Below are 12,021 nucleotides of genomic sequence, written 5' to 3'. Positions count from 1 at the left end.
CCTGGCCTAAGGCTTCTCTTGCTAAGAAGCTTCTCTATTCTTACAACCTGCGGATGCTGCCAGATGGTGCCTTTATTTTCCACAGTTGGGTACAATTATTTTAGGAAGAAAGAGCCTGGCTTTCAGGCTGTCCTGGGCACAGGAGTTTGGATACCTTGTCTGCTTCCGCCATCATACATCCCTCGCAGTTCAAAAAATGCTCTTGGCGCTCTGTTTTAAAAAGTGGCCAGAAGACAGAAGATTGAGGAGCGATAAATGGAAGGACTTGTTCATGCAGCGCAGTGTGAAAATGACGGAACTCCCTGGAGGCAGGGATGCCCTTAGAAAAGGACCAATTCCTGGAGGAGGAGGAGGAGGAGGAGAGGCTGTTGGGGGGCTCCTGGCCAGGCTGGCTGGGCTCTGCATCCCCCGTCAGAGGGGAGAGCTGTTCTTCTAAGACCCTCCCCTCTTTGGAGAAAGGAGTGTGCGGACGCCAGAGCAGGGCAGGCGGGAAAGGCTTTTAATGGCAAGATCCGGAGCTGCGAGGGTCTCAGAGGGACGGGGTGAGACTGAGCAAGGACTGGCGCTTCTGCTGGGAGATGGACTGGCTGCGGATGAGCGAGGCCACCTCTTGCGTGCGGAAGGTCAGGCCAAAGATGTCCTCGTGGTAGCGGTTCTGGTCCTGGGAGAGAAAGAGGCAGCGTCAGACCCTACCCACGCAGACGCACTTCATTGGAAGGGACCCCCAATGGTCATTGGTCCAGCCCCCAGCGCTGCAGGGAAGGAGGGCAGCTGCCGACTGTTTCAAGGTGCCCCGCAATTTGGTGGTGCTGATGCATTTGCTGTGACCCAAGGGGGCCACCCCCCCGTAAGACCCTGCCCTGGGCAGCTGAGGGCTGCCTGCCTGCGCTCTGCCTCCAGCGCTGGGGTCGGACTGGGGGGCTGCTTCCCTTCCTCCCTCACCTGGAGTTCGCTGATCTTGTCCCCGGCCTCCGCCAGCGTCATGCCGCCCTCCTTGGCCAGGATCTGTTGGACGGTCTGCAGGACCCCTGTTGCCATGGTGACGTCTCCGCAGACGTACATGTGGCCCCCCCTCTGGCAAAGGACCTCGTGGACGTAGCTGGGCAGCTCCAGGCGCAGCAGGTCCTGAACGTATGTCTGCGGAAAGAGGGACAACCAGGCCCGTCCATCGTAGTGCAGTGCTCCCCTGAGCATAAGCAGAGCGCCACTTCCTCTTTGCTGAGGGATTGCGGCTGCTCCTTGGGGATTGGGATCGGCTGCCAAAGCACAGGCATGAATCGCCTTCTGTCCTCCCAACCCCCCCAAGTCTGCCTGGAAAGGCTGGGTGGGGGTGGCTGCCATCTGCCCCCCCAGAGCCCCCCGTTTTATTATTTCCACTGCTCACGGGGGGGGGGGGCGGTGCTGGAACTGCACTGGCCTCCTTGGCCAGCCTGGTTTTACAGAGGCTGCCCTTCGCCTTCCTGACACAGAACAGCCTGAGAATGATAGAACTGTAGAGTTGGAGGGATCCCAAGGGATCATCTAGTGGTCCCACCCCCTGCAAGGCAGGGATCACAGCTCAAGAATCCCCAACAGGTGGCCCTCCAACCTCTGCTTAAAAACCTCCAAGGAAGGAGAGGCCCCCATCTCCTGAGGGAAACCGTTCCTCTGTCAAACAGCTCTGCCTGCCAGAAAGGTCTTCCTCGTGTTTCAAAGGAATCTCCTTTCTTGCCCTTCAAGCAGATCAGAAAGAGTCCCTGTTGGCCCCCAGCCTTGTTTTGTGGAGGCTGCCTTGGCCCTCCTGGCCCAGAACAGACTGGAGGGCGGAGGAGGAGTTAAACTGTGGAACTCCCTCCCACAGGAGAGAAGTTATAAAATTAGGCAGTGCCTGGAGAAAGCAGAAAGGGGATTTTTTCTCCATCTCTTACAACGCTATAACTAGTAGACTTCCAGTGAAGCTGCAGGTTGGAAGATTCAGGGCAGGTAAAAGGAAGTCGTCCTTCCCTCCTGCAGGACACAGGGACGGCCACCAACCTGGATGCCTCTGAAAGGGGAGAGGCAGCCATGTTTCTGAATGCCGGTTGCTGGAAGCCCCAGGACAGATGTTCTGAGACTACAGTTCCCATCATCCCTGACCGCTGGTCCTGCCAGCTAGGGATCATGGGAGTTGTAGGCCAGAAACATCTGGAGGGCCGAGGTTGAGGAGGGACAGGGCTGCTCTTGCAGTGTGAGAAGAGGCTGCTGGACCAGATGGGCCCGGCTGGAGACAGGGGGCTCCTCCCCCCCCATTCCCATATTATTACCTTGGGGTAATCTGGGTCGCGGGAGAAGCAGGTGAGGACGCGGCTGAGGACCCCTTTCTGCTGCGCCTCCTGCACCTCCTCCTTGTAGATGTGGTCATAGCGGGAGCTGCGGCAGCCAAAGACCAGCGTCATCTCGCCTGGGGGGAGCCCTGTGTGGGGCAGGAGGGGGTCAGGGCTGGGAGCGGCAGAGGCCGCCCGCCCCCAGCCCAAAGCCTCCCCGGCCCGCCTGACCCACCTTTGGCCTCCAGGCCGTGCAGCCGCTGCTGCCAGAAGCTCCGGAAGGGGGCGATGCCGGTGCCAGGCCCCACCAGGATGCAGGGGGCTGCGGGGTCCTGGGGCAGCTGGAAGTTGGGGGCTCTGTGGGGCAGAGACACCAAGAGTCACTTGCCTGGCGGGTGACAGGAGGGGAGCCCAGAAGCTGAACACTGGAAGATTCAGCCCAGGCAAAAAGGAAGGGCTTTTTCATGCAACACAGACTGCGGAACTCCCTGCCACAGGGGGCAGCAACGACCACCAACCTGGGTGGCTTTAATAATAATATTATTAATGTTTTTATTTATACCCCGCCCATCTGGCTGGGTTTCCCCAGCCACTCTGGGTGGCTTCCAACAAAACACTAAAATTCAATAACCTATTGAACATTAAAAGCTTCCCTAAACAGGGCTGCTTTCAGATGTTTCCTAAAAGTTTGGTGATTATTTTTCTCTTTGACATCTGCTGGAAGGGCGTTCCACAGGGCGGGCGCCACTACCGAGAAGGCCCTCTGCCTGGTTCCCGGTAACTTGGCTTCTCGCAGTGAGGGAACCGCCAGAAGGCCCTCAGCGCTGGACCTCAGTGTCCAGGCAGAATGACGGGGATGGAGACGCTCCTTCAGGTCTACTGGTCCGAGGCCGTTTAGGGCTTTCAAGGTCAGCACCAACACTTTGAATTGTGCTCGGAAATGTACTTTCAGGACCAGTGTTATGTGGTCTCGGCAGCCGCTCCCAGTCACCAATCTAGCTGCCTCATTCTGGATTAGTTGTAGTTTCTGGGTCACCTTCAAAGGGAGCCCCACATAGAGCGCATTGCAGTAGTCCAAGAGGGAGATAACCAGAGCATGCACCTTCAAGGTCCAAGCCCAACCTCCCAAGACCCCTTACCCTCGGACGAAAACCGGCACCATCTCGCCAGGCGCCAGCTTTGACAGCCACGTGGAACAGACGCCAAAGTGAAGGGGCCCCTTGCCGTCTGTGGAGCAAAGCGGGGGAGAGCGGGGAGCAAAATGAGAGGCGGCCTGGGAGGTTCTCCTCCCCACCCCACCCCCAAATGAGACAGCCTTCCCCCTCCCCAGGTGGCCAAGGTCACCCCTGCGATGGACTGTCCCCTTAGAATCACAAGATTGCAGGGTTGGAAGGGACCCCAAGGGCCATCTAGCCCAACCCCCCAAAAAAACTCACTCTGGCTGTGGTAGTTGAGCACGGCCACGGTGAGGTGCATCTCCCCCGGGTGGGCGCTGGGCGCTGAGCTGAGGGAGTAGTAGCGTGGCTTGAGCAGGGGCAGCTGGGTGAGGAGCAGCGAGGGCGGCAGCGGCACCGAGGGGAACTCCTCCAGCACCTCCTCCAGGGTGGGGCAGCGGAACCACTTCCACTCCTCATACAGGAGGGAGTCCTGTGGGGGCAAGAGAACAGGTGGAAAAGGAGCAGCTCCACCCCAAGCCCAAGGAGGGCAGGGAGAGGCAGTGGGGCTTAGCGGTTAGAGTGTCAGGCCTGTGAGAGACCAGGTTCAAATCCCACCCCCCACTCAGCCGTGAAGCTCCCTGGGTGACCTTAGGCCAGTCTCTGCCTCCCTCTCAGGGTTGCGGTGGGGATGAAGTGAGGATGGAGAGAACAGCCCCGTCTGCCCCCTTGAGCTCCTTGGAAGAATAGGTGGGGTGGAAATGAAATACTGTATTTTTCACTCTATAAGACGCACTTTTCCCCTCCTAAAAAGTAAGGGGAAACTTTTTGCATCTTATGGAGCGAATGCAGGCGGGAGGCTCTGCTCCGCACTCCCTTTAAAGAGCCGCGTGGAGCGTGTGTGCGGCTCTTGGGGGCTTTTCTTCTCGGGGGGGGGAGCCCCAAAGAGCAGCACACACGCTCCACGTGCTCTTTAAAGGGAGCGCAGCTCTTGGGGGAGCTTTACTCCCGCTGCCCAGGAGAGGCTTCGCGCTGCTAAGCCAGAACCCAAGACAGCAAGAGGCTATCGCAGAAGCCAGGTCCCTCTTGCTGTTCTGGCTTCTGGGATGCAGGATATTTTTTTTCTTGTTTTCCTCCTTCAAAAACTAGGTGCGTCTTATGGTCTGGTGAGTCTTATAGAGCAAAAAATACGGTAGATTAAGACACCCACAGGAACAAGAAAGTCTTAGTCATGTGCCTTAGTCATGGGGAGGGTGTCTAATCTAAGGTGGGAGGGAGTTCCGCAGGCTGGTGCATCTGAGACACAGGAGGCTCTGTGTGTGTGTTAGAGATAAAGGGGTCCATAATGCACCCCCCCCACCTTCAAGACCCTGTGAATACCTATTCCCACCCCTCTTCCCCAGCCCCTACCTCTCCCAGCCGCTGCAGCTTCTCCCTCTCGGCCGGGTCTTCTGCCAGCGTGGACAGGATCTGGAGCAGTTGGGCGCTGGGGGGCGTCGTGATGTCCAGGAAGAAGGTGAGCGCCTGGCGCAGCGTGCAGGGGGGCAGGCGGGGGCTGGGGACCCACAAGCGCTTTGGGCCTGAGGAGGAGAAGCAGGAGGAGGAGACTCAGCGGCTGCAGGAATTTCCAGCTGCCAAGCAGCTCAAAAGGCTTTTAGGCAGGCTCCACCACCACCAAATGGTAGAGTTGGAAGGGACCCCCAAAGGTCATCTAGGCCAACCCCCTGCAAGGCAGGCATCACAGAGAAAACATCCAGGACAGGTGGGCATCCAACAGCGGAGAAAGGTGTGTGTCGGGAGGGGGAGGGGGAGGGACCAGCATCCTCCCGCAGGGCCCCTCCCCCTCCCATCTCAGGGAGATCAATCCAGTTTGCTCACTGCAGCCACCCCAGCATTTGTCTGCAAAGAGGAGCTGCAGCATTGACAAAGTATCAGTCCTTACTGGTGAGCCCATACTGGCTCATCTAGACACTTCTAAAAACCATAAGGAGAGCCTGCAGGATCAGGCCAAGGGCCTGACTAGTCCACAGTGGCCAGCCTGGGGTCCCGTGTCCAGCTCTGGGTGCCACAGTTTAAGAAGGGTACTGACAAGCTGGAAGGTGGGCAGGAGTGGGATGTACTTGCTGCCTGCGTTGAAATGTAAGTAAACCTTTTCATTTATCTTACAAAAATGTGTGCTTCGCTTTTACCAATGGGGACAAAGAGGGGAAAGGTCAGCAGACCACAAATAAACAGGGACAAACAGGTGTATTTGACTAATTCCTAGCTTCCAGTAAGCTGCAAAGCGCCTATGTGGTTTTACTCTGCTAAAAGGGCTTCACAGCCTGTTTACTCTCGTATTTCTCCCACACATGTGGAACAGGAGGTTTAAATCTTAACTGACAGATTTAATTCTCAATCTTTCTTCTGTTTGTGTGTGTGTGTAAACTCAGTGAAAACATAGTCAGAAATAAAGCAGAGCAACTGCAGTATAAAAAGTTACAGGACTGGAAAGGCAGCACCCTGGTCTGGGCACTAGGAGAGGGCACCCTTCTTGGCCCCACAACGCCCACCCCATGGCTGGGCCTGGACTGGAGGGCTTCCCCATTCGGCATCGGCCAGGCCCATCTTGGCACAGGTGGCCACTCACTCTCTCCCGCCTCCAAGGTTTCCACGGTGACGGCCTCGTTGGCAGGGGGCGAGTCCTCCACTCGCTGCAGGATGGCATCCACCAGCTCCGCGTTGTTGGCGGGGAAGATGCCCACGTGGTCCCCAGGCTGGTAGGCCAGCTCTGGCTGGTCCCCCGTCTGCAGCTGCACCAGGATGGTGGAGCGGCTGCAATGGGGGGAAAGGAGATTGAGAAAGAGAGGTTTCAGAAGGAGACAGGCTTAACATTGGTCAAGAAAGTAAAATACCTGGGGGTTAATATGATGGCTAAGAACTTAAACTTATTTAAAGACAACTATGAGAAATGTTGGTCAGAAGTGAAAAAGGACTTAGAAATATGGTCAAATTTGAAGCTTTCCTTGTTGGGTCGAATTGCTGTTATAAAGATGAATGTATTGCCAAGAATGTTATTTCTGTTTCAATCAATGCAAATTTTGGACAAAATGGACTGTTTCAAGAAGTGGCAGAGAGACATTTCTAGATTTGTCTGGCAGGCCAAGAAGCCCAGAATAAAATTTAAAATACTAACTGATGCAAAGGAAAGAGGTGGATTTGCCCTGCCAGACCTTAAACTTTATTATGAATCAGCAGCATTCTGCTGGTTGAAAGAATGGCTGCTTCTTGAGAACACAGACATTTTGGATTTAGAAGGTTTTAATAACGTTTTTGGGTGGCATGCATATTTGTGGTACGACAAGGTTAAAGCACATAAAGCATTTAAAAACCATATTGTCAGGAAAGCATTGTTTAATGTCTGGATAAGATATAAAGACTTACTTGAAAATAAAACCCCAAGGTGGTTGTCACTGATGGAAGCAAAGGCTCAGAAAAAGCTCAGTATGGAGGCCAAATGGCCGAAATATTGGGAAATTTTGGAGCAAGAAGGAGACAAATTGAAATTGCAGAGTTTTGAGAAATTAAAAGACAAAGTGCGAGACTGGCTTCATTATTATCAAATAAGGGAGGCTTATAATTTGGACAAAAAAATTGGCTTCCAGGTGGAAAAGTCAAAATTGGAAACAGAACTGTTAGATCCCAAAACTAAGATACTTTCAAGAATGTATAACTTGCTGTTGAAATGGAATACGCAGGATGAAACGGTTAAATCTGCTATGATTAAATGGGCACAAGATGTTGGACATAACATTATGTTTGCTGACTGGGAACAGTTGTGGACCACAGGTATGAAATTCACGGCATGTAATGCCTTAAGAGAGAATATTATGAAAATGATATACAGGTGGTACATGACACCAGTCAAGCTAGCAAAAATCTATCATTTGCCCGATAATAAATGTTGGAAATGTAAAGAAACTGAAGGTACATTCTTTCACCTTTGGTGGACGTGCCCAAAGATTAAGGCTTTCTGGGAGATGATCTATAATGAAATGAAAAAGGTATTTAAATATACCTTCCTGAAGAAACCAGAGGCCTTTCTCCTGGGCATAGTCGGCCAATTGGTGCCAAAGAAGGATAGAACTTTCTTTATGTATGCTACAACAGCAGCAAGAATACTCATTGCAAAGTATTGGAAGACACAAGATTTACCCACCCTGGAAGAGTGGCAGATGAAGGTGATGGACTATATGGAACTGGCGGAAATGACTGGCAGAATCCGAGACCAGGGAGAAGAGTTGGTGGAAGAACATTGGAAGAAATTTAAAGACTATTTGCAGAAATATTGTACAATTAATAAATGTTAAAATGATGTTGGATTGAAATTAAGTGGCATTAGCAAAAAGGCTAATAAGAATATGTAAAAATGGATTGATAATGGATGAAAATATATAGTTATAATATGTTAAGATATAGAGTTAAGATAAATGAAAGAGGGTAAGGATTTGCTGAACTGACTATGTGAACGGGAATACAAAAAAGGGAGGTATGAGGAGGTCATGGAAACAAGCAAATGAGCTTAAAGATATGGGGAAAAAAGGATTTGTTTTTAACTTTCTTTTACTTAATTTTTTCTCTTGTTTTTGTATTTTGTATTTTCTTTTTTTCTATGCACTTTTGTATTTTTTGTATTTTTCTTCTTCTTTCTTTTTTTCTCTTGTTTTCTTTTTACTTTGTAAATTCCTGCTTTTCGTAAAACTCTAATAAATATTTTATAAAAAAAAGCAATGGGGGAAAGGAGAAGAGCGGTCAGCCCTGGGGGGGGGGCAGAGTGCGGCAGGAAGGCAGTGGCCTGTGCACAAGGCAGCCAGGAACCCCCAACCCCAAATGCTGGCGGAAATCAGGCCCCCTTGGTTGGGGGCTGCAAGAGGGAGAAGTGCCCGCCGAACTGGGATGAGCGGCAGCCGTCCTGGTTTGACTCTCACCTGGATTCTGGGCTCTGCAGGTTCTTGACGGAGAGGATGTGGGACGGAACGACATTGCGCTTGTGGACGAGGGTCAGGCCTGAAGGGGGAGAAACCCAAAGGGTCAAGGTAGTGCGAGGGAGATGTTTCAAGCTTGGCTTTTTCAAATTTGGCAGTGGAGCGGGAAGAAAGGTCTCCGTGGGGGACAAGGAAGCAAAATGTGGGAGCCCATGCAAAGAAACCCGAAAGTGGGGCTTCTGAAGATGTGCCTCCCTGCCCCACGTGATGGAACCTCCTCACGGGGTTTCTGGGCTTGTGGCTCCTGTCAGCCCCCCACCTCTCCTTGGAGGCATTAAGCACTGACTGGAGGACCCCTCAGGACCCTTGGGGTGGGGGCACAGGCAGTGCCACAGGGTGCTGAGCCAAGGAAGTGCAAAATAATAGTAACAGCAACAACCACCACCTTAATTTATATGGGTACCCAGTGAGAAGATCCATAAGAAAGCTGCTGTACCAGAAGCAATTCTTGTGAAAATAAGAAACATTTCGCAAGTGGCGCCAAGTTTTATCCTCACTTAGGCTTCCATATTATCAATGTCCCCCCCAGCATGGGGGGAGGGGGGCAGAGCCCAAAGTAAGGGGGCTTCTCTGGGGTGTGGAAGTAAAGCCAGGCCTTAGCTTCAAGGCAATTGCGGTGGAGAAGAACCCCCTCCCCAGCTATGCTCTTCTGATGCCCTCCGTCAGGGCGTTCTGCTTGCATACAAGGCTTCACAGCTTTGATGGGGATGTGCAAGTCATCACACTCTGGTTAGTAAGATGCCCCCCAAAATTAGCTTTGCTGGGAAAACATGCCACACTCGTGCCCCCTTTTTTTTACACTAATGTGTGACCTACGAAGTGCAGGTATGTCTCAGGCGCAGACCCCAGACCCGGCATTCTGCTTCCACAAGGGTCAGCAGAGGAGAAGATGCACAATCTTTGGGGTAAGCGAGGGCAGGGCTGGTCCCTGGGCAGAGCACCAGCAGGAGGGCATCCGCTGGGCGCAGCAGAAGGCCATGATCCACCGTACGACACGTACCTGGCAGGAGGTCCAGGGCCGCCGGGTGAACCACCAGGCGGAAGCGACTGCGCTTCCAGTGACAGGGGCTGTTGAAGACCTCTGTGCCGACCACCTGGGAGTCCACGCAGAAAGTGTCGCAGGCGGCCTGTGGGGAGACGGGGGTCAGGAGGGAGGGAGGACTTGCTCTCTGGGGACTCTGGGGAGGGCGCAGGATGGTGGGGCTGGGAGGGACCCCAAGGGATGCAGGACACAGCTGCCCACTTGGGTGAGACCAGGGAAGGTGGGGAAGAGGAACATTGCTGTGGGGCTGGCAGGGATGGGGCACCTTCTCCCTCTGCTCAACATGGAGGGACAAAGTAGTGGGGGGGAAAGGGGCTTCCACCCCAGCCAAGTGAGACCCCTGAGCAAGCAAGCAAGCAGGCAGTGCCATTCCCCAGCTGACCACCAGGTGGCACCAGCACCCCACACTCCAGGCCAGCAAAGCTCAGCATCCATTCAACCTGCAACAGCCCCTCCAAGGAGGATCTGAGAGGGGAGGGGCTTGCAAAAGGGGAGGGGGCATCTCTAGCAATTCAATATATCCAAAAGGTCAGTGCTTTCCAGCAGTCCCCAAAGAGGCACCCTCCTCCCTCCCCGTCCATCCACACCCACAGGAAAAAGGGATTGTGGCACAGGACATGAGAAGATCCCTGGGGGGGCTGGATCAGGCCCACAGCCCACCTGGTCCAGCCTCCTCTTCCCTCAGTGGCCAACCAGGTGCAACCAGGTGGGAAACCTGCAAGCAGGATTCGAACCCAAGAGCAACTCTCCCTTCCTGCGCTTTCCAGCAACTGCCCTTCAGAAGCCCTTCTGCCTCCGACTGGAGAGGCAGAGCTCAGCCATCTTGGCTTTGTAATTTCTTTGAAACTTTAATAAATATTATTCAAAAAAAAAAAAAAAAGAGAGGAGCCCCCGGAGCCCCCGCCTCCCGGATTTGTCTGTGGGGCAACGTGGAAGGGCAGCCGGCTGGGGACCCAGAGACCCAATCAGCATTTCCACAGAGAATAAAGCTGGCCTGTTAAATGATCACGACAATCGTGCTACTCTCTGGCTGCACAGACCATCCAAGGAAGTTATTTAAATATGGTCTTGTTTAGACAAACCTTTCCAGATGCTAATTTTAATCTCTTTTAGTGCTTTATATTTTAGTGTGAGAAGTGAGGTTACAGGGAACCAGGCAGAGGGCCTTCTCGGTAGCAGCTCCCTGCCTATGGAACGCCCTCCCTCCAGATGTTAAGGGAATAAACAACTATCTGACTTTTAGAAGACATCTGAAGGCAGCCCTGCTTAGGGAAGTCTTTAATGTTTGATGTTTTAGTGTGCTTTTAATATTTTGTTGGAAGCCACCCAGAGTGGCTGGGGAAGTCTAGCCAGATGGGCGGGATATAAAAACAATATTGTGGTTTTATCTGAGGTTTTCATTTTTGTTTTTTTTAAGAATTTAAGAGGCATATACATTTCATGATAAATAAATAAATAAATAAATGACTCCTTTGGAGCCTCAAGCAGCTTACTCCAGAGTAGGAAAATCTGCTTCCTGCCTTACTTGGGAACCTCCTATTTCATATGTCAAGCTCTCTCTCTCTCTCCCCCTCCCCCTACCTTGCAGATCAATTGTTGCTCTTGACTCCCAAAGCGCTCCCCCCACTACACACAACGCCCCCCTTGCAGGGCGGCCACCTTGAAGACGTCCATGGCCCAGGTGCGGAAGGACTCCTCCTGGCCGCAGAGCTCGTCCCCCTCGCCCATGGGCAGGATCCGCTCGCCCCCCAGCTCCTCCAGGCGCGTGTCCACGGCGTGGGCAAAGGCACAGAAGTGCAGGTAGGCCCGGGAGCCCAGCCCAAAGACGGCAAACCTGGAAAGGAGGAGGAGGAGACAGGCAGGGTGAGGGGGGGCGGGGTGGGGGGCCATGCTCTGCCCCCTCCCTCAGGAGTCAAGAGGCCCTTTGCCAGCTGGGCACCTCCAAGGCCAGCCAGAAGGAGTCTGCAGCTCAGAAGGACTCTGCTAAGCAAGTCCCAGAATCCTAGAAGGTAGAGTTGGAAGGGACCCCCGAGGCTCATCTAGTCCAGCCCCTGCAATGAGGAACCACAGTTCAAGATCAACCTCTGCTTAAGAATCTCCAGTGAAGGACAGCCCTCCGTCTTCCAGGGGAGCCCATCCCACCACCCAGCAGCTTTTACTGCAAGAAAGTTCTTCCGAATGGGCTGAGCTCCCCTGGCAGCCTTTTGGCCCAATCTCGCTCAGTTACAAAACCCACACGGCCTTTTTCTTTCCAATTTTCATTAATTTGGCTCCTCCTCCCACTAATAAACGGCCAGTAAACTTGCTCTGTCCCAAGAGCTTAGGGGAAAGAATGGTCCAATAAAACAAAACAACAGTTAAATTTTAATATGGCCTGTATTGAATTAAAGTTTGGTCTGGACCTCCTGAACTCGGCCCATTAAAAGCCGGTCACGACAATATCGATTTCCCTGTGCTCAGCTCAGCACCAGCCCTCCTGCGGCAGTGAAGTCCTTTTGTCGCTTGGCTTCCTGGCATTT

General features: G+C 53.0%; 1 protein-coding gene across 3 annotated transcripts in view; it reads right to left on the bottom strand.

Annotated features, from left to right (window-relative positions):
* Positions 1 to 52: 52 nt before the first annotated feature.
* Positions 53 to 12,021, bottom strand: part of NOS3 (nitric oxide synthase 3) — a 39,895-nt gene continuing 27,926 nt past the window's right edge. For all 3 annotated transcript variants that reach the window (XM_083579288.1, XM_083579289.1, XM_083579290.1), the window contains 11 exons: positions 11,162 to 11,336; positions 9,461 to 9,587; positions 8,404 to 8,482; positions 6,066 to 6,250; positions 4,847 to 5,016; positions 3,719 to 3,929; positions 3,422 to 3,509; positions 2,518 to 2,639; positions 2,283 to 2,431; positions 943 to 1,137; positions 53 to 661 (listed from right to left, as the gene is read on the bottom strand). In XM_083579288.1, coding sequence (XP_083435414.1) covers positions 530 to 661; positions 943 to 1,137; positions 2,283 to 2,431; positions 2,518 to 2,639; positions 3,422 to 3,509; positions 3,719 to 3,929; positions 4,847 to 5,016; positions 6,066 to 6,250; positions 8,404 to 8,482; positions 9,461 to 9,587; positions 11,162 to 11,336 — 1,633 coding nt within the window. In that variant the 3' untranslated portion in view covers positions 53 to 529. The remainder of the gene's footprint in view (positions 662 to 942; positions 1,138 to 2,282; positions 2,432 to 2,517; positions 2,640 to 3,421; positions 3,510 to 3,718; positions 3,930 to 4,846; positions 5,017 to 6,065; positions 6,251 to 8,403; positions 8,483 to 9,460; positions 9,588 to 11,161; positions 11,337 to 12,021) is intronic.

The sequence above is a fragment of the Podarcis filfolensis genome (genome assembly GCF_964270895.1).
Source record: "Podarcis filfolensis genome assembly, chromosome: 12".
Classification (NCBI taxonomy): Eukaryota; Metazoa; Chordata; class Lepidosauria; order Squamata; family Lacertidae; genus Podarcis; species Podarcis filfolensis.
Note: the sequence above shows the minus strand (reverse complement) of the source record. Positions and strands in the feature narration are given on the sequence as shown.